The sequence below is a fragment of the Mastigoproctus giganteus genome, chromosome 13, assembly GCF_048544385.1.
Source record: "Mastigoproctus giganteus isolate SK-2022 chromosome 13, ASM4854438v1, whole genome shotgun sequence".
In the NCBI taxonomy this organism is placed as follows: domain Eukaryota; kingdom Metazoa; phylum Arthropoda; class Arachnida; order Uropygi; family Thelyphonidae; genus Mastigoproctus; species Mastigoproctus giganteus.
In genome coordinates, this window is record NC_143587.1 from 15,686,900 (window position 1) to 15,713,350 (window position 26,451).

The 26,451-nt window shown below is 39.7% G+C and overlaps 1 protein-coding gene and 1 long non-coding RNA gene across 2 annotated transcripts; both read right to left on the reverse strand.

Moving 5' to 3' along the window:
- Positions 1 to 1,876: 1,876 nt before the first annotated feature.
- LOC150075800 (uncharacterized) lies at positions 1,877 to 11,889 on the reverse strand. The gene is made up of 2 exons (XR_016547826.1): positions 11,696 to 11,889; positions 1,877 to 2,566 (listed from the first exon to the last, which is right to left on the reverse strand). It is a non-coding gene; the product is annotated as an uncharacterized LOC150075800 (long non-coding RNA).
- A 515-nt stretch (positions 11,890 to 12,404) lies between these two features.
- On the reverse strand, positions 12,405 to 18,433 carry LOC150075801 (pfs47 receptor-like). Its single transcript, XM_090387929.1, has 3 exons — positions 18,323 to 18,433; positions 16,366 to 16,577; positions 12,405 to 12,865 (listed from the first exon to the last, which is right to left on the reverse strand). Exons 1-3 carry the CDS (start codon positions 18,336 to 18,338, stop codon positions 12,614 to 12,616), a joined length of 480 nt encoding a protein of 159 aa, XP_090244055.1. The 5' UTR covers positions 18,339 to 18,433; the 3' UTR covers positions 12,405 to 12,613.
- Between the last annotated feature and the right edge of the window lie 8,018 nt (positions 18,434 to 26,451).

Sequence of the window (26,451 nt, forward strand, 5' to 3'; positions counted from 1 at the left end):
ATCAATACCACGTCGGATAGCTGCTGTACTGAGGGAAAAAGGTTCTACGAAGTATTAGGTAGGTGGTCACAATTCAGTGATCACTCAGTGTATAAGTTGAGGATTGAGAAAAGAAGATATTTTCAATGTTGGACTTGAATTTGGGCGCGTTTAGAATGGAATTGTAGATGGTAAAAGTAAACTGCAGCCATTGTCAGCCCACTCCACGACAGAAGCTTCCTCAACAATGGACCATCTGCCACGCTGGTCCAGTGCGGGTTGGTAGATCGACCGTATTTAGCAGTCAAGGGCTTGAACCCCGGTCTACTCAAAGAGCGTGTGCTACTGCATTCCGGTCCTGACCACTCGGCTACGGAATTGTAAATGAATGTCGATTAACTGTTGCACGTGTTTGGATTGAGTAGGAAGAAAGAGGTGAAATTAAAAATTCAAATTCAGAACAGTGCCCATGGAAATATTAGTACAAAAAGGCACGAGGTAGAAACTGAAGATCTGTGTGGCAGAGAGTGTGCAAGACACAGGTCATTAATTAGCCTTACTGCCCTACTTTGGACAGAATCGACCAGTTTTAGTTGAGGGGTGATCTTGAGACAAATGTCGGATCAATATTCCATGACAGGGTGGATTTGAGATTTTTACAGTGAGCAGATGTTTGGAAGAAAAGTGAAATTGCAAGCCAGGGTGATCCCTAAGAGAGACATGTGATCTTGTCTTGAAATCCGTCATCGAAGGTAAGGGCAGAAGAATCCTTTTTTCAAGTATAAGACAAGACCGACTGTTAGAAGAATTGAAATTAACTGAGTTGTCTTTTCCCCACTGGACAAAAATAACTGGAGATCAGCTTTTAAGGAATTCGTAGTAGATATTGGAGAAGTTGAAGCTGTTTGTGCAGAGCAAGATTCCTCAAATTGGAAGATGGCAGACAGTGGTCAGCAAAACTATGGATAGGATTTCCTGTCAGTGGAAGAGGGTTATTAATAAACAAAAAAATGTGGGAGAAAGAACTGAACCTTGGGTCAGACGCATTAGTGGAGAATTTAGAAGACTGAGGCCACCTACCATCACTCACTGTGAGGGGTCAAAGAAAAAACTGAATATCAAACTGCAAAAAACATTTGGAAATCTATAAGACGGAAACTTGTTTAGAAGACCTTTGTGTCCAATCCGATCAAAAGCCTTAGATTTATCAAGAACATCTGCTTGAATTTTTCATTAAACGTTTCCATCAAGTTTGTCAAAGATGGGTAACATCTTTGTTACCAAAAAAACAGCATATCACCAATGTATTGATACATGGAATTGGTGTTGGCGATCGTTAATCAGAGAAGGTGTCGAGATAGTTTAAGAGTTAGTGGTTGATGGACTTCTCCATTATTTAGAAAAGAGTAGAGGTAAGTGCAAGAAGACGATGGTTGGATGGGAGGGATTTGTCATTCTTTTAGGAACCTGCTGGATATTAGCAAATCTCAAAGTAGAAAGAAAAAGAAAGTGCAAAAAAAGCGAACCCGAACAGGAGCAAGCTCAGGAGCACAGGCTTTGAAAACAGATGAACGAGGAATTAAAAATAAATCAGGGAACCAACCATTGGAAGTAGAAACATATATTTCACCACAATGAGATAGAAGTCTGCCACATGTGACCACACAATGCATTCTGGAACAGCATTTCCTCTTTATTGTGTTTGTAGGGCGTTACTTTTATGCGATATTGTTTGGAAGTTGTCCTGTTATGTACAAAATGTTACCAAAACATCACCCTGAAACTGCAACATAAAAACAAAAGCGCAACCAAATATTTCAAAACATTTCTTTAATAACAATCTTACAGTTGGTGTTACGAAGAGTGAACCATGCATATGGTGCTACAGTGTGGTTTTGCTAGCTGGGAGTCGCTGTGTGTGCTGAGCTCTGTTGAAATGGTTCCAAAACTTGCACAGCTGGCCCCCGAATAGCTTCTACTATCAGAGGAAGGCGCACTTGAAGGCACAATTATACTTCGGCATTCGTCACAAAGTCTGCAGGCTTCAACGTGAACTACAGAAACAGTGCTCTGAAGAGAGGGAGAGGAATGGGACAGCAGTGGAAATGGTTCCCCGAGAGTGTCAAAATGATACTGAGCCATAGAGGGCGTAGGAGACTGACACACACTGCTTGAGTCCAGTCCAGGCATCTGAGATACGATTTTCTCAGTCTCTGATCGCTTTTTCTTTTGACATCTACGGTGCCACCAAGCACAGCACCCAATGCCAATGAAAATGAAAACACCCAAAAAGATTATGGCCAAGGCAGCGGTGAGATTGACGTTGGGGCTGCTGTGACCGTGCAAGCTAGTTCCTGGGTTGAATTCCGTGGATAGAATCTTTTGTTTTTGTACTGGAACAGCTTTTTGTTCGTATGTAATGGTCACAACCATTTCAAGGCAAGCTCAGAGGAATCCATGCGTAGAGCAAAACTGTTCGAAGGAAGAAAGGACCACCATCATCGGGTTCTTTGACCATAAGTAAATCATCCAACTCCAGATAGGAAACATGTAACTTCTCTCTGGTCATCCCCACAGGAATTTTTACCTGCAAAAGTAAACATCACTATTAGTTGACCCTGAAGTTCTCCAGTCCAGTGGACTGCCACATTAGACGAAGAGATTCCCAGGAGGCAAAAGGACTTTAAGAAAAAACAACCAAATCAGGAATATGATTTTGGCCCAGAATTTTATAACTGGAATTCAGTTTAACTACTGTAATAACAGAATCGATGAATGGGTTATGATTACAAGATTGAACCTGTTGTGTTAAATCTGTACCCGATAAATTAGATTTGAATCTATTAAAGTGGTAGTAGGCACCTGTTTTTTGAAGTCCCAAATTTAGCTATTGTACTACCAATGCTTGACAATCAGATTTTGCCCATCTGATTGATGGGCAAAGTCTGGAATAAATAAGGGGGGATGTTCAATGATTTCATACTGCAAGTCATGAATTTTCTCCATTGCAATTCTGGCCTTGTGGCAGGGAGCATTGTCTTGGAGGAAAAGGATGCATTTTGACAACTTTTCCAGCCTCTGTACCTTCAAAGTGGCATGCAATTTGTGCAACATGACGACATAACGTTCAGCATTCAAGTTGGTCCCTTTTTCCAGGTATTCGCTGAGTATTATCCCTCATGGTCCCAAAATATCACACCCATCACTTTCCCTGTAGATTTCTATCTGCGAATTTTTTTGGGTCGTGGTGATTCATCATGGCACCATTGCATGGATTGATTTTTGGTCTCAGGATCATACATGTACAATGGGGTTTCATCAACTGTCACTATTCGTTGAATAACATTGCTTGCACTACTTGAAAGACGGTCCAAAAGTGCCTTCGCACAGTCCCTTCTTTTCCTCCAGTCACCAGCTGTCAAGAGCTTGAGAAACCACTTGGCAGACAGTTTTCTCATACATAATTCTTCATGCACGATGTAATGCACCCGCTCCAAGCTGATGCCTAGGGTGTCTGCTACACGTTGCAGACCCGTCCTCCTGTCTGCAAAGATCAGGTCGTGGACACTATCGACAATTTCCACAGTCACTACAGTCCTGGGTCTTCCTGGTCTTTCCTCATCTTCTGGGCTTGTTCTCCCCCTCCTGAAATCCGCCACCCACAATTTCACTGTGCTGTAGGAAGGGCACTCCTTGGCCATTGTTTGTTTCAATTCGTCATAAATTTCTTTGGCTCCCATTTTCTTGGAGAGGAGGTACTTGATGACGGCTCTCTTCTCAACTTTGGAAAAACTCGCACTTATGGTCACTTCAGAGCTGTAAAAAAAATTACTGCTATCAGGAAATGAAAGAAATTTTGCACAACATGTTGTGAGACATTGGGTAACAACATACTAAAAGGATTTTCATCTATTCAAATTTTTTCCTTGTCAGGTCAGAAATTTATCAAAACCCCCTCGTATTTGTTGGAGGGTGTGTAAATTAATTTGTTCGTTGGCTCTGAGTTTCCTTAGGATCACCCTGCAGTGCTTTATTTCTACATTGAAATGGTTTCTTTCAAGACGACAACGCAACTGTCCACCGTGCAAGAATTGTATGTGAATGGTTCGCGGAACTTTCCCAATATTTCCAACATGGCCGACTAATTCTACAGATCCGAATCCAATGGAGGTGTTTGGGACATGTTGGGAAGCGCAGTTCGGGTTCGTAGTTTTCTACCGAGCACAATTCAGCAGCTGCGAAATAACCTGATGGAAGAATGGTCCAATCTAGGGCTCGACATCCTCAGACACCAGTGGAATCCATGCTACGAAGTGTGCGGTTATAATTCGGGTGGTCGTACTAGATTCCGAATAAAGGTTTCTAATTTTTTGGCCAGTGAGTATATATTATTGCATTTTTTTTTCTTTTTTTCTTGTTTTTTAGTGCTATGGTAATACTCTACATTACCTGATGAGATTAGCAATGACAGGACGTTGACATTACTTGAAATGGGTGAGTCACGAGCTAAAAACAGCATCGTAATAATACAACGTCAATGTTTTTCACGCTTCGGCAACCATTTTCCTGAAAACAGGATTTGAGAGTCATCATATTAAGATGGTGTATTAATTTTTTAATTGGAAACACGCTGAATTCTCATTTTAATTCCGACAGTTTGAGGGCTGTTCAGAAAGTAGTGGTAACGCCATCATGCAAGGCCTTGAGCATAAGCTACGTAGCGGCACGAGGCTCGTCTACAAGGAGAAGAAATTACAAAACAAACAGTTTCGTAATTGGTTGTGAATAAGGAAGATGTACAGAGAGGTGTAAGTGCGTGCTGCAGGCGCTTTTGATTATATTTATGATGATTGCTCTCCTAATCTGAATTCGCCACGTGATTTCTTATACGGCTATCTCAGGGAATTTGCGTTTGAAATTATCACATTTCCGAGAGGAACTTAAAGGGGACATTATTAACCTTACTGACAGAACTCCTGGTGCGGCTTTGTCCTGATTGTGAGAATGTGTCACCAACTGAGGTAAGGACGTTTTTGACATCATTTGCGGCTGATTATTTGCGCAAGTTTTGAACAGCATTCTTATTTTTCCACACGCGCTGTCACGGACAACACGCAGGTGATGGGGGCCTTCAATCGGGCATTCCGGAAGGAACGAATGAGAGATGACAGGTGTGGATCGCAGCTGTCACTCTTCGTTGTTCGTGTTGTCCGAAATTAAAGCTAAAAAATAAAGACTTCTTTGTTTTCAACTCATAAAGACGTTCGGCTGTTGTTTAGCTCGTGTACACACAACCCTGCGGGGTCCCCTTTCGTAGTACACCTCTCTTATTCGAGATTCCGCGGACGCCAAAGCTCAAATACATTTCCGAGGTTGATCCACATTGCGCAGGTTCACATTTCTCTCGTCTGACGTGGAAAGAAAGAAAGAACAGTGCGCGTGAACTGCTTTTTCTGTATTCCATCTCCAGCATCACTCAGCCAAAGATCGACCACGTCGAAGAACTTCTTATGCATCACCACAAGAAAGTAGTGCCGATGCATAAGAAGGCGGTTAATACACATTTCAGCGAACACCCCCACTCGCACTCAAGGTCATGACGTCAATGCACAGACGGATATCATTACGTACTCGTGAGAATACGTTAACCCTAGTCTAGCTCTTTCTCTCTCTCATTTAAGCTGTTATCCCCTCTCTCTTTTACTCTCTTCTTTCTTTTCTCTCTTCACGATTCTTTCTCTTTCTTCCTGGCTCCCCTTCTCTTCTTCCCCTGCTGGCTGCTTCTCTATTCTTTTTCATTTTTCACTTACGTCTGTTTCTTTCTTTCTTTTTCTAATTTTCATTGTCTCTTTGTCTCTTTCTCTATTTTTCTTTTTATCTATCCTTCTCGCTTTTAATATTTTTCTTTATCTCCGTTTCTCTCTCTCTCTCTCTCTCGCTCTCTCTATTTTTTCCATGTCTCTCTCTCTCCCTCTCTCTTTGTCTTTATTTTTCTTTATATGTACCCCTAACTCTTTTTCTGTTTTTCCTTATCTCTCTCTTTTTTCTGTACTTTTTATTTCTATCTGTTGCTCTCTTTCTCTGTTTTTATTCTTATCCATTTCTTTGTTTTTGTCTTTTTACCTATCCCTCTCTCTCTCTCCATTTTTTCTATCTGTATTTTTCTTTTTTTTTTTCCTTATCTTTAAGTCTATTTCTCTTTACATCTTTATATAAAGACAAAGCTCAGCAGTATAAATAGCCGGCCAGGAAACCCTCGCGGTAGCACAGCTGGTTGGATCGCCGTCCTTCCCACACTAGGTGGAAAAGACCTGAGTTCGAGTCCAGTCGATGACGTGAAGAAGCCAACATGGCTGAGTTAGTCGGTCTTAGAAGAGGCTAGCATGGCTTTTTTCTGCCAGAAACTCGGGTTTTTCATCCAGCAAACAGAAAATCGGCTAAAGAACACATGCAATTTAGAGACAGTATACACGGCGCAGTATGGCCATAGTTGCTGATGCCTTAAAAATCCCCACTGCAACAACAACCAGCCAGGAGAGCCCATGTACTATCAATGATTTATCGAGTCTTATTTGTAGTAGGGAATTAAGAGCATCAGCGACTAAGGCCATATTGCTCCGCGTATATTGTCTTTCAATTGGTGTGTTCTGAGGTCGATTTTCTGTTTGTTGGATGAAAAACCGTTCGGGAGAAAAAACCATGCTATCCATTTCTTCGTTATGCAGTGTACTTCTAAACTATATCTCTCATCTTTCGCTTAAATTACAACTATTTTACTTGTAAAGTTAATTGGTAAATGAATTTATGTTAATTTAAAGGAAGATGGAAAAGAAATTGTTAGGGACAAGAGTAAATGGGGGTGGCTAGGGCTGATGGAAATTATGCAACCGTATTAAAAGATCCATCAAAAGAAGGCAGCAAACTTTAGCTATAATTAGCATTAGCATTAGCATTAGTAGAGGCATTTGATGCAAGAAAGCAAGCTTATGCAGCACCAGCCAAAAAAAAAAAAAAAACCCACTTCAACCCTCGGTTCGTTCAAAATACCTGTCCAGCTGAGCCTTAAACTTATTTAGGCTATCAACCTCCACCACAAGGGATGGAAGTCTGTTCCACCAACCAACCACCCGCTGGCTAAAGGCAAATTTCCCCACGTCTATCCTACAACTGCCTTTCCTCAATTTGAATTTATGCCCTCTCAGGTGATTTTTCTGAGCTAGAGGAAGAATCCCATCAGCATTGAGCATGCTTAAACCATTCAAGGCTTTATACACCTCTATCAGATCACCTCGCTGGTGCCTAGTCTCCAGACACTGTAATGTGCAAAACTTAAGCCTTTCTTCGTAAGAGCACCCCTTTGTTCCATTCACTAATCTTGTTGCCCTTCTCTGTACTCGTTCCAGCAGCTCTACATCCTTCTTGAAATGAGGCCTCCAGACCTGTATACAGTACTCTAGGTGTGGCCTGACCATTGCCTTATACAAGGGAATAATCACCTCCTTATCCCTGCTGGAAAAATTCCTGTATATCATTGACAATACACCATGAGCTACTCTTGCAGCCCGTCTGCACTGCTCAGAGAACTTCATATCTGCCTGCACAACCACCCCCAAGTCCCTTTCATTCTCTAACACTGTCAGTGTAGTACCACAGAGTTGATACGTTGCTCTGGGGTTGCTGTTTCCCATGTGTAGTACTTTACATTTATCAATGTTAAACTTCATTTGCCACCTCTCAGCCCATCTGCTCAACCTTTCCAGATCCTGTTGCAGCAGCATAGTGTCAGTAGTGTCCTTGACAACCCTGCCAACCTTTGTATCGTCTACAAACTTGGACATTAAGCCCGATATACCATCATCAATATCATTTATAAATACAGAAAACAATAATGGACCCAACACTGAGCCCTGAGGGACTCCACTAATAACATTAGTCCACGATGAGCAGTGTCCATTGATTACCACTCTCTGTCTTCTCCCCCTCAACCATCCCTTTATCCACAGCAGCAATTTGCCTCCAATGCCACACCGCTCCAATTTGTGCAGCAGTTTTCAATGTGCAACAATATCAAAAGCCTTTGTAAGATCCAAATATATGATATCAAAGTTATTCCCTGCATCCAGTTCTTTTGTGACTGCATCATAGTATCCAATCAAGTTGGTCAGGCAAGACTTCCCCTTAACAAAACCATGCTGTGTCTGAGCTATAACTGAAGTCTTGTCTAAATGATCCTGCAGTGCTTCTTTAACCAGTGTCTCCATTAAATTTCCTGGAACAGAAGTTAAGCTCACAGGTCTATAGTTACTTGTGTCAGCCTTTGATCCTCCTTTGTGAATTGGGGTCACATTTGCACATTTCCAGTCTATGGGTACCCCCCCTGAGTCCAAGGAAGCTCTCATAATTATGGCTAAGGGTTTGCTTACTTCCTTTGCTGCCTCCTTTAATATAACTGGATAGATCCCATCCACCCCGGGTGCCTTTCTTGTGTTTATCTTCAACAGTTTCTCCTCCACTTTACTCCCAGTTATTTCAAGATTCTGTAGCTTACTGCTAGAGTTGAATACACCTCTGGCATTCCCCTCGCTGAATAACTCCTCATGTGTGAATGTCGATGCAAAATATTCATTTAGTTTGTTAGCTACCTGAGCAGGATCATCAATAGTTGACCCATCAATATAAAGTGGACCAATCTGATTCATCCCCTTCCTTCTAGAGTTTACATAAGTAAAGAACTCTTTGCTGTTTTTCTTTGCATCCCTTGCCAAGGATTTCTCGTAATCTGCCTTCGCCTGCCTAACCCCCTTTGTAACTTGGTTACAGATCAACTTGTATCTATCATAGGCTTCTGTGTCATGTGTTAATTTGTATGTATCCCATGCATGTTTCTTCTCTGGCATATGCCTCATTAGTTCATCTGACATCCATTTAGGCCTAAACCTTGAACAATATTTCTTAGTTGGTATGTAAAGCCTAGTAGCTTCCAAGATAAGTTCTTTGAATGCTTCCCATTTTGAATTTGCTGTTGGTAACATCATCAGTTCGTCCCACTGTATAGAATTTAAATACTGTCTCAGTCCATCGTAGTCGCCTTTACGAAAGCAATAACCCTTCCCTTTACCCCTAATGGTAGTTACCTCCTTGAGTAAATCCCACTTCAACACACTGTGATCACTGCCACCCAGTGGTTTCTTTATCTGCAGATTCCTAATGCATGAAGAATCACTGCTGATAATCAAATCAAGAGTATTACTCCCTCTAGTTGCCTCCCAAACATGCTGATGTAGAAAACAATCATCCAATAAATCCACAAAAGTCCTGCTAGTGTGTGAGTAACCAGCCCCCAAATTCCAGTCAATATCTGGGAAATTAAAATCCCCCATTATAAGACTCTCTCATTTACTAGCCCACTCTATTTCCCTGTACAGTTCCTTATTATACTCATCAGAGTCATTAGGCCTATAGCACACTCCTACTCTCAATTTTGATCTCCCAATGCTTATGTCACACGAAACTGACTCAAAACTGCACTGTCCAGCGATGACATTGGGAGTATCCCTCCAATTTGCAAAGATGATTGAAATGGTTCACTAGCATGGTTGTAGTAGCAGTAGGGTTTTAGGGGCATCAGCAACTAAGGCCATATTGCCTTAGTTGCATATTGTTAATGGTCTCTTCTCTTCATGGATTAATGGCATGAGTTCGGCCCTACAGAATTCAAGGTTGTCCCTCTCTTACTCTTTCTAATTAACGATATTGTTTTAGGTATTTCAAGTTTTATGTATAAGCTTGCTGATGATACGAAGGTGGTCAGAGAAGTTACTGGCATTGATCAGAATCAAGACGGATTGTTTGGATAAATCTTGGGAGTAACTATATAGCGTGACATGAAGTTCTCTGAGCAATGCAGCCAGGCTGTCAGTAGAGCTCATGGGGTTTTGTCAAAGATATACAGGAATTTTGCTAGCAGGGATAAGGAGGTGATTGTTCCATTGTACAAGGCTGCACTTGAGTACAGCATGTTTCATTTTAGGAAGAATGTAGAGTTGCTAGAACGGGTGCAGAGAAGGGCAACAACATTAGTGAAAAGGTGGTCTTACCATGAAAGGCTTCACTTCTGCAAATTATAGCGTCTGAAGACTAAATACCTGTGAGGAGATCTGACTGAGGTGTTTAGGGCCTTCAATGGATTGAGCAAGCTCAATGTTGATGGGATTGTTTCTCTTGCTCAGACTACACACCTGAGGGGGCATAAAATTAAATTGTAAAAGGATGGTTGAGTTAGATGTTTGGCAGTTATTCTTTCGCTAGAATGATCTTTGGAATAAACTTCTACGATATGTTATGGAAGTGGTTAATTTAAATACGTTTATAAAAGGAGTTGGCAAATTATTAAAAACAATGAGCAAATGAAGTGGGTAATTTTTTTTTTTTGTCTATTGCTGTATGACATTAGCATTAGTAGAGGCATATGATGCAAGAGAGCAAGCTTATATAGCATCGGCCAAAAAAACCGTCACATTACACCCATCCATTTACTACAAAAGTTTGTTTAGTTTTTCCTTGAATTTATATAAACTATCAACTTCCACTATAACGGATGGAATTCTGTTCCAGCAATCAACTACCTGCTGGCTAAAGGCAAATTTTCGCACATCTATTCTGTAACCATCCTTCCTTAATCTGAATTTATGCCCACTCATGTATGTGGTCTGAGAAAGAGGAAGAATCCCGTCAGCATTGAACTTGCTCAATCCATTCAAGGCCGTGTACAGTCTCCAGACGCTGCAATTTGCAGAACTTAAGCCTTTCTTGGTAACAGCAACCCTTTATTCTCTCTCACCAATCTTGTTGCCCATCCTTCCTTAAATGAGGCCTGCAGACCTGTACACAGTACTCTAAGTGTGACTTGACCATTGCCTTCTACAAGGGGATGATCACCTCCTTATCCCTGCTAGCAAAATTCCTGTATGAGCTTGTTTCCTTACATTGTTCTGCAACTACTGACTGTTGGAATCATAATTGAATTACAATTTAAATAATACAAGTGCTATTAACGATACATGGGCCACAGGCATGAACATTGTAAAAACTTCCATTGCCTTGTACTACTGTTGTATTAGCATACAGGGCAGCCACTGAGCACGGACTTAACTATTCTATTGTTTCTATGTTGTTATATTTAAATTTTTCTAGTGTAGCTCATAAACAACAGCCGGCGTAATGATTCAGCCCCCACGGAACAAAAATTTAGGATAAACACCACACGCTGGACGCCATCTTACATTTAAATTACTTTGAGTGGCCCGTTTTCTTCTGCGAAGAAAGTAGCAGTGGGTTATATCAAGCTGTCAATTTAAATTACTCTGTGAACAGAAGATGGAGGCAATCTTAAACTACAACTGCAATTACTGAGACAGTAGAGGGCCATATTTCAATCTGGGTAGTCCACATTTTAATGCCTGGGAATATTTAAAGCTCTCTCAAGGCCTTCAACGGAAGCTGATCCCAAAATAGATTTCTCATTAGTCATGTGAGATCTGGTATACATCCGATGCCCCGGATTCAATCGTCTCTCCTCCCTACACCTCCCTGCTGTAGTTTAAAATATACAAAGCTTTTCATTATAATTGCGTTAAAATTATTCGATGGCCTTCATGATCCTACCATCTTCTACTGTACACTAACTATTTATCGGGATAAAAACAGAACATCCTACCTCATTTCCTGCAGTGCTTTGATAATCAGAATACGTCATCTGTACACTGTGGCAGTTGAACTCCATTATTGCTTCGAACTTGGGTTAACCATTAAAAATAATTGAATAAACATCGAAGAATGTATTCAGTTCTTGAAGAGTGGTCACAACATCTCTGCTCAAGGACCATTTTCGTTCAATCACCGCTACGAACGATCCTGGAGATGTGTTCTGCACGGGGGTTGTCACGATTGTACCGCTCAATGTACAGGTGACGGGTGACACATAGGGCAGACAAGGCCATCATTAGAAACTGATAAATAACCAATCATATGCAAGATGAGATCAGAACGAAGAGGAATCCTTTGTTACGTCGCTGTTGAGTTATAAATGTACCGATAAAATGAGGCCATTACATCACTGATCGAGCTAGGTAAGTCTAATAAATTCTAGTTTCTCCAGAAAACTTTTCAATAACTCCTTAATAATCGTAAAGATTAGTAACTGTTAGTTACTTGTAGTTCAAATAGTATTACAATTTAATTTTTGGCTATTTAAAAGAATTATTTTGATCTGAATCTCCCTGTGATCCTTTTCGCCCGTGTTTATCCTGTTGAGAATTCTAAACCTTCACAAAAATCAGCTGAAGACCGCTTTCTTCTCCTGCGCATAAAACCCAGCATTCTTCTAAATGGAAAAAGCAGCGTTTAAAAAAAAAATACAGAACCAGTATGAAGGCAATCTTTTATTGGTTTCTATCAGAAAATAGGCGTCCCTGATTTTACAGAACATTTTAAATGAATATGCATTACAACCAAAAAACAACGGATATTTTGGCAGTTGGCTGAGAAGAAGAAGAAGGAGGAGGAGGAACAATCTGTTGGATTGGAGGGAGTTGAACAGCAGCAGCAGCAGCAGCAGCACATGAAAAGGCAGCTTTTAGAAGGTGATGGTTCTGCACACCAGAATTTCATAATTGGATTGGTTGTGTTCGTTTCCCCCATAGGAGTAGTAGAGGCAACCGTGGGAGGGGTGAACTTTCCCCACTGTCTTGGTACCATCGTGGTCACAGCGTCCGATGTAAAGGGGTTCTCCTTCAGCAGTTCGACCACCCTGAACAGCTCCATGAGGGATATTTCCGCCTGAGGTGTACACCCACTCTAGCTGGGTCCCGCTGGGGTTACAGAGGACCTTAAACGGGATAAATAAATTTATTTTATTTATTAGAAAGACACTAAAAGGATCCTGACATAGTCAGAAATAAATAAATAAATAAATAAGGAGTTTATAGAATAAAAAACAGACCACTTCTCCAAAGTCACTTTTAGATTATATACAGTACAACGCTCAGCTTTAAAATAATAATCAATTTATTTATTCTTGTTATTCACTAAACTTTAGTTAAATCATTAATTAAAAGTCTAATTAGGATATGGCGATATTTACTGATGGTAAAGATACAGTAATGGCTTCCCATTGAATATATTACGCGTTTTACAGATCATTTTAAATGAATATGGATTTTAATGAATATATTAGACATATTTCACATTTCCCCCACAAGATGGCAATACATACTAAAATATCCTTGACTCGATGAGTTGATATGTCGCCCTCTATCGTTGGATTTTATTGCAAAATCAAAAATTTATGTAATTCGAAATAAAGTAAAGTAATGTTCGCAAATGCTGGATGAAATTTTCATAAAAAGAATATTTAATTAAATTTCTTTGTTTGGTTGGTTTTGTTTCCAAAATAGATTAGCGTTTTTGTTTTTAATTTTTAAATTCAAATTGTTTGAATTGTTCAAATTGCAATTCAATTTTTTTTTAAAATTCAAAAGTCAAATGTCCTGAGAATAGGGTATATAAAATGCATTAATAAATTATATACGAGATTATATTGATACTTTATATATATATATATATACTGCCTTAGCAGCATTATCCGGACACCTGCCTTTTTATTGTGCCATTTAATATTCTGTGCTGAAACCTTTTGCTTTTATGACGGCTTTCAATCTTCGCGGCATATTCTCAACCAATCTTTTATAAATGTCAGGCGATATGTTCCTCCACTCGGCGTTTAACGCAGCCCCCAGTTCGGCCTTGTTCTTTGGGTGATCTCGACGTGCACGTATCCGTCGATTCAATACACCCCAAAGATGCTCGATGGGGTTCAGATCAAGACTCTGAGCTGGCCAATCTAACTATTCCACACCTATGTCCTCAAACCACTCTGTTACGACCCGAGCAGTATGGCAAGGTGCGTTGTCTTGCTGATACAGGTATGGATCTTCCCCGAAGTATTGCCATGACATTGGTAGTCCATAATTGCCAGGATGGCCTGGTATTGCCCATGGTTTTTTCGATAACAACTAATTGGCCCAAGCTAAATCATGAAAGGAGCCTCATACCATGACACTGCCTTCACCAAACATTGTTGGGAGGATAAATCAGGAAGGAACTGTTCCCCTGGCATTCGCCACGCTCAGGAACGGCCGTCATCAGACTGGTAGAGTTGGAATCTCGACTCGTCTGTCCATAGGATTGTTTTCCACTGCTCTACAGTCCAAGATTCGCGCTCCTTACACCATGTTAATCGGCGTCTAGCATTTGTTGAGGTTATCAATTCTGTTGAAGGTGTCATCTTGCATGTACACTTTTTCAATTGTCTGTTCGAAGCCCAGTGTGCATATTTATAGCAGGTTCTCTGATGTGTTGTATGCATATGACCTGTTTCCCCATGCACGGAAGGGTGAAATTAATGGTGGGGTAGTGTATATTATGTATATATAAATTTTTAAATTCAAATTGTTTGAATTTCTTGTGCAGTTTTTGAAATTTAATTTCTTATTTTTTGATAGATGGAAGAAGAATCAATGTCCAGAAAATCGACGATCGTTGAGAAATCAAATTTCTCAACGATCTCCACGATAGATTGTTGTTGTTGTTGTTCTAGGGTTTCAATACACACGGAGAAATATGGGAGACCATATTTCTCCGTGTGTATTGCTGTAAATTGCGTGTGTTCTGTGGTCGATTTTCTGTTTGCTGGAAGACCAACCCGAGTTTCCGGGAGAAAAAACCATGCTACTCTCTGCTGAGACCGACTAATTCAGCCACATTGTGAAAAAGGTCCATTAAAATTCCTCATGTCATCGACGGGACCCGCACTGAGGTCTTTTCCGCTCGGTGTGAGGAGGACGGCGATTCTACCAGCTGAGCTATACGATGATGATAAAACGATCAGAGTGTTTTGAGAAGTATTTCCCAGTTATACTCTGTTGCAAGATGGTCGGCCACTTCAAAAAGAGGACGGGAGTCAGTTTGCGATGATCCAAGCTCTGGTTGGCCACCTGAAGCAATTAATTCTGAAACAAATGACATCACTAAAGAAGAAAATTGAGAAAACAGAAGAATTAAAGTGTCTGAAGTTGAAAGAGTACTAAATATTTTCTACGGAAGCATTTAATCATACATGAACGTTTAGGAATGTCCAAATTTGTGCAAGATGAGTCCTCAGAAACTTTTCTTTCGTGACAGATAAAAGGATAAAAGGTCTGGATCTGGTTACTAGAACACAAAGCGATTTTTAACTGACTCCTTTGCACCTAAAGCCACTATACATGAGAACATTATGACAGCCTTATGCCAAAGTTGAAAGCTGCAACTCAGGAAAAGAGACAAGGAAAGCTGCGTCTTGGGGTTTTTCCTTCTCCTCAATGGATCCGTACACAAAGCCAGGATAAAATTCATCAATATAGATTTGAACAATTAAACTGCTCACCTTGCAGCCGAAATCTGTCCCCAAGTGACTATTATTTGTTCCAAAATCTCAAGTTCCATCTTTGTGGAACGCATTTTAAAAGATTATGCCCCACCCAAAGATTTGATTTGAAGGATTACACTCTTTGCAGATTAAATATAATTAGAGAACTGAACTTCATGCGAATACATTGAAAAGATTATATACCTGTGTCTTTTCTACTTCGTTTATAGAATTTTTGGACTACTATATAACCAAAAACTTAACATCAAAATATAAATCTCAATTTTCTGTCTACTAAATTACGAACCCACAAACGAAAACCAAAAACTTTACACCAAGCAAGCAAAACAGAAATTAAAAAAAAAAGCATTAAGTTTAAAAATACCAGGTATTTGGAAACGATGATCTCGTCATTAGACTGCCAATAAGGTGATTTTAAGCTGAAAATTTCGAGTCAAATCTATCGAAAGAGAAATATTGGACTGTAACCAAAGGGACACATAGCTCGAAGACATGATGACAGATGGACTAAGAAAATAACAGAATGGTACCCAAGAGGAGCTAGAAGAAAACCCGGAAGACAAAGGCGGAATAGGTAGATGAAATTCATGAGTTTTTGAGTAGTAAATGGATGGCCAGTGCTCAAAACAGAAGGAACTGGAAAGTTGCTGGAGAGGCCTTCATCCTGCAGTGGATTGAAAATGGCTGATGATGATGATGATGATGAACCAAAGAGAAATATTGGAGTTTATCCAAAGAGAAATATTGGACTTTGACCAAAGAGAAATATTGGACCTTTTGCATAGGTCTAATATTCCTTTATAACTTGAGCTAGATAGCAAAATATAAAAGGAAGGATAGTATTTTCAATTTAATTTCAATTTAATTTAATTATTCGACACAGGTATGATGGTACTTACCTCGTAAGATCCGTGGGCATGTTCTCCACCTGAGAAAGGTATGTACAAGACCCCGTGGGAAGGGTGAATCTTTCCTGGAATGACATCCCCATCATGAAAATCGCGGCCGACGTAGAGGGGATCTCCACCGTCGTATCCTGCAATTACAGCACTAGGGGGAACATTACCACCCCCGGAATGCACCCACTCTGCAATAGGTCGATAGTAGGTAGCTGCAAGTAATAATGAACCTTCCTTAATTTTTATTAACAAATTATAAAACAAAATCGAATCTTCAAACTGTACAATTTCAGAAATATTTTTCTTTAAGAAAAAGTTTTTCTTAATCTCCTTACTTCTTGTTTCTCATTTCTTTTGTTTCCTGTTGTTATTACCGGGGAATTTTCCATTTATAAATACACCCACTTAACCCTTCATCAGCCCTTTATCTCCCCCCTACCCCCGGTGTTTATCACACTGATAAGAAACCCACTTACAGACACATGCTCTCACAAATGAACTTCGAAACCAAAAAGTAATTCCTGCCTGTCCCACTTATGTCACACGATGTTTAACTTAGATAATTCCCGTTTTTTGCTCCACCCCTTTTTCAAGACTGGAGACACTTGTGCTTGTCAAGATATCATCACGACAGAGAACTGTGACCCGCGTATCTACTCAGGAGTATGAGGAGAGCCAAAAAACAAAAGAAAACGCGCAAAAATAGTTAAAACGATACTCGCGCATGCGTGAGGTATTTTTCAGAAATTTCTAACAGCGCAAACATAAAATTTACCATGTTAGTGGAAAGGGTGGGGGATATCCTTGCTTTAAAAGTTTTGACATGGTCCTGAAGTCAATCGCATAATTCTACACCAATTAGACCTCAAAGTATTCCTGATTAGGAGAGAAGTAAATCCGCTATGGTCAATGTGTTCAGAAGTATTCAAAATAAGAATGTTGTCATTAAAGCTAAGGCCAAGTGACTCATTTTCTGGAGAGATTATCCATATTGTGGAAGAACCCCAATGTCTTCTTCTAAGAATGATGCATACAGCTTTATGGATTCGTTCCCTTTCTTTTCGAATGGTGTCTGCATATTGAGATTTCCTTTAGGATTTAATTGCCCATTTCTTTATCTCGCGCGCTCTCTCTCTCTTATTATCGTCTCTTTCTTTCACTCTCTGTCTGTTTCCGCTTCTCTCTTTTTATCTTTCTCTGACTCTCTTTCTGCTTTCGCCCTCGTGAGTAGCACAATTGGTATAATCACCGTCCTCCTTACACCTGGTGGAAAAAGACTTAAATACGAGTCCCTTCGATGACGTGAGGAGTTTTTATGGGCCTTTTTCACAACGTGGTAGAGTTAGACGGTCTCAAGCGAGGGTAGCAGGGTTTTTTCCTCCAGGAAACTTAGGTTTTTCATCCAGAAAATAGAAAATCGCCCACAGAACACACGCAATTTACAAACAATATACAAGGGGTAATATATAGCCTTAATAGCTGATGCTCCTAAAACTCGACAACAGCAACAGCTTTCTGTCTCTCTTCTTGTCCCTGTATTTCTCTTTCTTTGCCAACTGTATGAACCAAGTTTACCAACTTTATCATCTTTACCAAATACTTTTATACAAAGACATAATTAATATAAAGATCTCCCAAACGTTCTCACCCCCATTCACCCATCTACCCACACACAAAAAGAAACATAAATTCTACTCTTCACCACTTTTCAAAAATTTTAAAATTTCAACCACAAAAACGTCCTTGTTAAAAATCCAAAAGCAAGAAATAATTTTTGCCTATATCCGGGATGTCAATCACCTTCCGTTCTGAGGAAACGGATTGGGTTGGTCTAGCTAATCATTCCCCTATTCGGAAGGGGTGAAGTTTCCGTTTCTTATCAAATTTCACCAATAGAAGAAGAAGAAAATATTCGAGCGGTAATTTTAACATCAAGGAGAATGAAAAGTATACTTACGTCCACAAGCAGACATATTGGAAAGCTAACTGAACAGAGGAGTTCTCAGGCAGTTGTGTAAAAGTAGGGAGGATGCCTGCCACCTGGGCTATATACCCTGCTTGCGTTGCTTAACTGATAACTTATCGCCAATTTCCTTCTTTCTGTTTCTCTCGCTGCACGTCTCGTGACACGTGTAGGTGTACGTGCACTGCGAACTACTTCATGACAAGGCGATAACTGATGCAAACAATGCATTACTTAGAAATTCCTCTTCAGTTACGTGTGACCCCACGTTCCTCTTTCTTCATCCCTTGCGCCACTTGTTCAGCATCTAAAACAGAATAATCAAATAACCACAGTTCAATCTGTAACTGGAAATTATCTTCTTGTACTTTGCAATTAGTGACAAATGGTACCGGAACCAGACTGAATTGTGGTTTGTAAATCAAGAGAAGTGGATGGGTTGAGCAGCTGAGTTTAAATGTATACTGCCGATGGGTGAATGTTATACAGTGGGTTTCAATTTTTAAATTTTTCATCCAGGAACAATACAAATGTAGACATTTGAACGCTTTTTAAGAACCCAGAAACCAAAATTCAATTGGTAATCCCATCATCGTGAAAATGAATGGTTCTCTATTAGGACAACTAATAATTTTTGTACATATTCAATATCTTCTCTTTGCTGAACCATATGATATGAACCGTACTATAAACAGAAAAGTCTGTATATGAAGAAACGAAGAAGAATTTATATTAAATTGATCCACGACTAACATGGAGTTTCAGTGAAATCTAAAGAGAATGGTTTAATTGAGACTACTCTTTAAATTTTAACTCATCGTGTTTCTCTGTCCCCTAATAATTTATAATGGTTCCATGTATTTTCTATCCATTACCACTAGTCTCATCAGTACATCCGACGTCCATTTAGGTCTACACCTCGAACAATCCTTTAGTTGGTATACAAACCTTAGTAGCTTTAAGAACACTCCCCATTTAGAATTTGCTGTTGGTAACATCATCAGATGGTCCCACTGTATACTTAAAATTGTCTGAGACCGATATAATCATCTTTACGAAAGCCATTCCTTTCCCCCTTGATGGTGGTTACATCTTTAAGTAAATCGCACATCAATGAACTATGATTACTGCGACCTAGTGGTTCCTCTATCTGGATATTCTCAATGCATGACGATTCATCCTCGTAGGTAGTAAAATCAACATCCCCACACTGGGTTGAAGAGACTTGCATTTTGTGTCCAGCAAAACCAGCCAATCGACCACAGAATAGAAGAAATTTGTGAACATATTACGCATGGGCAGATGACATAGTTCTCGGGTGGCCTAAGATGACAATTTACTTTTGTCCTTTCTGTACACACTGTACTCCCCATATTCAAATTCTGCATCTCTTATAAACCAAGAGACACGACATCTTCGATATCCCTCAAGTACTTCAAATTCCATGAGGAGACCTGTTGGAGTCCTCATGTAATTGTTTGTTCCATGAGGACTCCAACAGGCCTTGTAACCACCAACACCTTGTTTTCCAGGCTGCAGTATGTCCGAATAAAAATAGTGCAAGAATCAACCCCTTTGCTTGTAGCTGCCATTGAACTATCAGTCTGTGTATGTCCAAATGTTTCCCCAAAATCCATAACTACCTAACTTTCAACGGATATAGAACTGGAAGTGTTGATTAGCTGTATCGTTTACATGGGGGTGTAAGCGATCTTGAATGGTGGATGCAGCGTTGCCTGTCTGTACCCCTTTTGACGTATTTCAAATTAAGCTTATTGCAACGAATTGTTTATCTGAAGGGTAATTATTTATTTTTGAAGCCAAATGTCTCGTTTTTATTAGAGACGTAAGCTTTATAAACAGACGCAACTCTGAAGATAGAATTAAAATTTAATTCTCGCAACGTTCAGGATAATTATGATTCTAATCAGTTTTGTTTATAAAGTAGTGACCTTAATTCTTCCATTGTAGTTAACAGAGAATTATTTTCCAAATTAACAATTAGATCATCTAGATAGCGCTGTCATACTATCCGGATGATATACTTTTTTTTTTTTCTACGACTGTAGGTATTTAGTTTTTCATGATGAAATCAATCAATAAAAGTTTTTAATTTTTTCCTCATAAAAATTGCGTACCAATATACTGAGGTCACATGAACTAATGCTTCTGAATCACTACGCATGCGCTATTAACGATCTCTTTCTCTTGCCTATCATCCAATATCTCTTCAAAATGTCATCGAAATCATTAGAATCCAACGACCGTTTTTCCCGTATCTTTTGACCTTTCATAACGTTGCCTTTCCGGTAGCTGTTATGAATAGGATGGTCTTAAAAGACAGTGACACGTGCGATTTTGCAACAGCTTGATTTCGATACGAACTTTGTAAATTACCATGACATCATAGCTATAGAGTCCATTGTGTTAGATCTTTGAGTACGATTAGGGAGAGTATTTAGGTGGCATAAGAGTGGTCCTTACTAAAAGTATAATTCTATGGAAAATCACCACCTAACATCCTTTCCCAACTATATCAGGAGCACTACGATGGTGGTCAAAAAGTTCTGGCATCGCAAAGTTCAAAATTCTGAATTCCGAAGTTCAATATTTAATCCACAAAAAGTTTAATCCTTCAAAAACAAATTCTTCGCGTTGGGCATCAAACCAAGCTTTCACAGCTGCTTTTAGGTCTTCATCATCTTTGAAATTATTTGCACGAAGATGAACCTTGAGGTTTCTAAACAAATAATAGTCAGTTAGGGAGAGATCCGAGCTGTATAATGTTAGTATAATCCTTCAAATCCACATTCATGAATTTTCAGCCTGTGCAACCCAGGGCTTTGTGCGCGGATCCATTGCCATGGAGAAGCAAAACCCGATGACCCAAATTTCCTGGTCTTTTTCCCGAATTGTAATCTTTAACTTTGACACAAAGCTGGCATAACATTCTCCTGTGGCTTTAGGTGCAAGGGAGTCAGTTAATAACAATTCTTTGTGTCCCAGAAAACTTAGGCCAACACTTTTCCAGCTGATGGTTGAATTCGAAACTTTTTAAGAGTTTAAAATCTCTTGTGCTTCCGCTAAATCTTTTCTAATTTGGATTCTGGATCATAAAAATGTAGCCAAGTTTTATTACCAATAATCAAATCCAGATAAATAAACAAGGAATAAAATCTATAAGTAACAAACCATCCACTAATCTACCAATGGATTAGGGATTGGTTGAAGGATAGCAGATGGAGGATGGCCATAAAAAATAACTTCAGTTTTGGTACAACAATTAGCTTTATTTATTGTTAGATAAACCATTGTTGGTTATTACGTTGGTTATAATGCTGGTTGTTAAGTCACCAGTTAGTGTTGATGATTTGTTGGAGTTGTTGGCGTTTGAGGCAAACAGCGAGCACTATAATTTCAACATGGCTTCGTCCCCACTGGCCACTTTCGAAGAGCCCCAAAATATAACGGATTCTGCGTACGACAATGTCAATAATACATTTGCCTTCTACTTGCACCTCAGTGTTAAAGATATGTACGTTCTAAATGCCACCTTAGTGGTATTCTTTATTGTGGTACAGGTACTGCTCATTTTTAAACACGCGCTAGAGGGTCATGTTGGTGATGATGAAGATGAAAATGGTTATGACGCTGAAGATGAGGAGGACGGATGCGAAGATGACGAAGATGAAGGATGTGAGGATAAGGAAGATAAAGATGAAGGATGTGAGGATGAGGAAGACAAAGATGAAGGATGCGGGGATAAAAATGATGATGCTGAGGGTGAAGACGAGGGATGGGAAGATGACGAAGACGAAGGATGGGAAGACGACGAAGATGAAGGATGCGGGGATGATGAAGATGAGTGTTGCGAAGATGAAGAAGATCAATATGAGGATTGCAGTGATGAAAATAAAGATGATTATGATGTGGAAGGCGCTAAAGATGGCGGTATTAGATTAATACTTGATATCCAAACAGATCAAAACCCCGACCGTTTCCAGAGCATAGACAATGTAGTGCAGAGAATAGTTCAGTTAAACAGCTTCCTCAAGGCATCCTTGGCGTCAAAGCCCTGTCAGTCGATTAATACCAACAAAAATGAGATGGGGGACTTACTAGAAACCAAGCGACTTGAAACTATCGGAGGAATTGAACCCGGAAAAGAAAAAGGGGACGAAAGCGAAGGGCCCAAACAAAAAGACATTCCTCAATAGACAGAATTTTTTTGACCGCGATACTGACTCGGTAAGCAAGTTCGATGCAACAAAATTAGATAATTTGCTATGACTGATGTTTTCTTTATAGTTGTCTTTAAATTTTTGAAGTGGAATAAATTTTGTTTTGTGTTATCGTGTTTGATTATTTTTCTTTCTGGAGGAACAGCGCGTGAAATTTTTACGTCGATTAATATAGCCTTAATATTAATTAATATTTATTGTACGTAAGGATACTTATATTCGATACATTATACCAATGATGACATGTTGCCAGGGGTTGCACATGGATAGTAATATGATAAAAAAGTAAGACAGAGTAGCAAGCTAAATAATAATGATGACAAAATAGCAAAACTGGATTAGTATAGTACAACCCATGAACAGTTACCATCTAAATAACAAGATTCCTGTTTCATAGAGAGAGGGAGAGAGAGTTTTCCACAGTTCACTGATGGGTTGGGAAGCGAATCATGTGCTCGTTATGATCCTCTTCCTCCTGTACTGCTTATCAATGGCAAACTGGTTCAGATCCACGTCCAGTGACTGTATCCTCGTTAACATTTGTGCTAGTAGAAATCTTTCAGATATATGCAGTCTTCCATGGATCGAGCACAATTGTGGCGTTGTTCTCAGCGCGAAAGGAGGAACTCTCCAGCAGGTTATGCCCCAGATGTTGGGGATGGAGATGTATTCCGTGAGCATTTTCATAGTGAAAGTTAAGCGTCGCTCTTCCATCTTCACTGGGCAAACGTTCCAGACCGAGAACCTTGGCCATCGCTGTAGTTTGCTGCTGTGGAGGTAACTGACACTTCCAAGTGGCTCATTTAAGTAACCAAAACTCGGCTGCATATAGTGGTTTTAATGTAGTTTTGGTCGCAGAACCCCAAATTGCTGCTCTGTAGAGGATGAGTTGGAAAATGGCGGTTTAGATGTATCTCTTAGTTCCTGGGTTTGTGACATAGAGAAGGTGCTGTTTCGTCCAGAGATCACAACTCATTGATAGTTGAGCCACAACTTTGCATCAAAGATTAACCCGAGGTCGCGATGCTTGGCTACACCAGAAAGATTTTTTTTTCATGCGTCGACTGAATGACTGTTGGTGCGGGTTTCAATCAAACGTCCATGCCAGCGGAATTGTCTGCATTAATCTTTAAACTAAAGAATTTGAGGTAGATTCCTAGTTGTGTGAGGGTGTTTTTAATTGCAGTTACTACATCTTGCACGCTATCCGCACGTTGGTCTTCTTATTTACTAGAAATGTGATGATGGAAATATCCCAACGTTTTTAGAAAATCCCATCGTTACAAATAGTGAGGGGTGAGAGTAAATTGAGTACATTGTGGAAATCGAGCCCTATTCTTTTTAAAATTAAACAAAGAATAAAAATGACAAAGATATTCTGTATATGGTATTCATCTCTCATATTTTCGACAACCGTTCCGAATCTCCCCAGCGCTTTCTTATAAATGATCATTACGTACGCTTTCCTTCCAAAATATGAGGGTCATTCTATAAGTAATACACCAGCGACCAACTATGTTGTGGCGGACCGCATCATCTTCATACCTTCTGTGGTAGCGTATGGGTGATTCTGGTAAGTCCGTTTGTCCCGTGAGTCGACCTGAAACAGTGTATAATGGGATTCAACGTACAGGATTCGAACTCAGGTCTTTTCCATCCAGTGTGGAGAGGACGGTGATTATACCAACTGTGCTATCCACCAGGATTCTATCTTCTTGACACGGGTACCTTCTGTACAGAACTGAGGATAACCATGATTTTAAGCAAATGCACCTTTTAATCTTACGAGAGAAGGATGGTCATCAGTCTACGTCATACACTTCTTCTTCCAACCTGCTTCTTGTTATCATTTATAGTAAGATCTGTACCCAACAGATTACACATTCAAAGTGTATAGCAACGAATGGTTTTTCACCCATTAAGGGTATGCCATGTGGAAGTAACTTATAGCTTAACGAGTCCTGTGTGTTGTTGAGTTATAAGTTGTCTTCTATATGAATTGTGCAATCCAATGGTTGCACAATTCATATAGAAGACATTCGGGATCCTGAGACATTCAGGAACTCCTCTTCTATATTTTATTTATGATTGATTCTATTTCTAATACTGTTCTTAGCTGGATGTCTGGAAAGTTATCCCGTGAACCTATTTTTTTCTGGTTGTGTGGTTTGCTTTATTTGTGTTGCTGGATGAAAAAAAACAGAGTTCACATGGATTGAGTTCCTTGCAGTTTTCATCGGAAACCAACTTTTTATTAAAAGAAAGCAGACATTGTGCAGTTGCAACACAACAGATCTAATACGTTTCTTCGCTTATAAGTTCCCCGATATTGGATAGAAAGTTTTTCACATCAGGTACAAACTCTCTTGGGCAATATTATATCTCCTTTTTTTTTCTTTTTTTTAAGTAAGCCTCAAACACGAGAGGTATTAGAACCTATAGTACTTAGTATCGTGCATCGGTTGAAGGTTGAGAAGATGAAAGAAGACATTTGTTGACATTGGACTTGAACTTCTATAGATTGTAATTTTCAGGAAAGACATGGCAGTGGATACTCGAGAAGTTGAAGCTGTTTGAGCAGGGCAACGTTTCTCAAACTGGAAGGTGGAATGCAATGTGCTATCACCAGTACTATGGATAGGATTTTAGGTGAATGGAAGAAGGTCATTAATATACAAGAGGAAAAGAATGGGAGAAAGAACTGAACTTGGTAGTTGATTGGTGGAACAGACTTCCATCCCTTGTTGTGGAAGTTGATAGCCTAAATAAATTTAAGGCTGAGCTAGACAGGCATTTGGAACGAATGGAGGAATGAAATGGGAGGGATTTTTTTGGTTGATGCTGCATAAGCTTGCTTTCTTGCATCGTATGCCTCTACTAATGCTAATGCTAATACTAATGCGAATGCTAATACCTTGAGGTGCTCCTCAAGGTATTAGCATTCGCATTGAGGATTAGTGGAGAAGTTAGAAGACAGAGAGCCAACTACCATCACCCACAATGAGCAATCAGAGAGAAAACTGGATATTCAATCACAGAAAACAGTTGGCAAACCATAAGATGGAAGCTTATTTAGCAGCCCCTTATGCCAAACACAATTAAAAGGCTTTGAAATATCAAGAGCATCTGCTTGAGTTTCACCAAACTTTTCCATTGAATTTTCCCAAAGATGGGTAACATAAGCCAGAATATCATCAGCGGATTGACACTGACGGAATCCATACTGGCGATGATTGATAAGATGGAAGGTTTCTAGATAATTTAAGAGTTGGCAGTTAATTGTTTTCTCAATTACAGAGTAGAGGTGATTGCAATGGGACGACGATAATTGAATGGGAGGGATTTGTCACCCTTTTCAGGAACTGGCTGAATATGAGCAAATTTCCAAGCAGAAGGAAAAACACCTTTGGAATAAGAGAGTGAAAAAAGGTAACACAGAACAGGAGTAAGCTCAGGAGCACAGGTTTTGAAAACAAGTGGAAAAGTACCATCAGGACCTGGAGCTTTCTTAGCAACAAAATTATTCAAAATCTTTCTCACATCCTTTTGATGAGAGGCCACAGGAGGCACTGGAATGGGAATGGTGGGAGGTGGTTTTCCAAGATCATTAATACACGAGTTTGAAGAAAATTTTGATGCTAGCAGGTCAGCTTTATTCTTGGCTGAAGTGGCGATAGAACCATAAACGTTAACATCAGAAGATTTGAAACATAATCTGACTAATGAAAAGAAGAAAAGAAATCATTCAACGTTCTTGTAATCCCAAACAACACAGCTGGGTCTGTGTGACTAGAGAACGGAAACCAGCTGGAGTTGTGAACATTAAAATCACAAAGGAAAATTACTTCACTGTTAGAAAAGTTGGACTGGAGAAAGTGAAGT

Bases quoted from the DNA above. Each gene is read 5' to 3' on its own strand.
- LOC150075801 (XM_090387929.1), bottom strand. The intron at 12,866-16,365 runs GTAAGTACCATC...ATCCCGTTTAAG, and splicing joins ATGCCCACGGATCTTACGAG to GTCCTCTGTAACCCCAGCGG.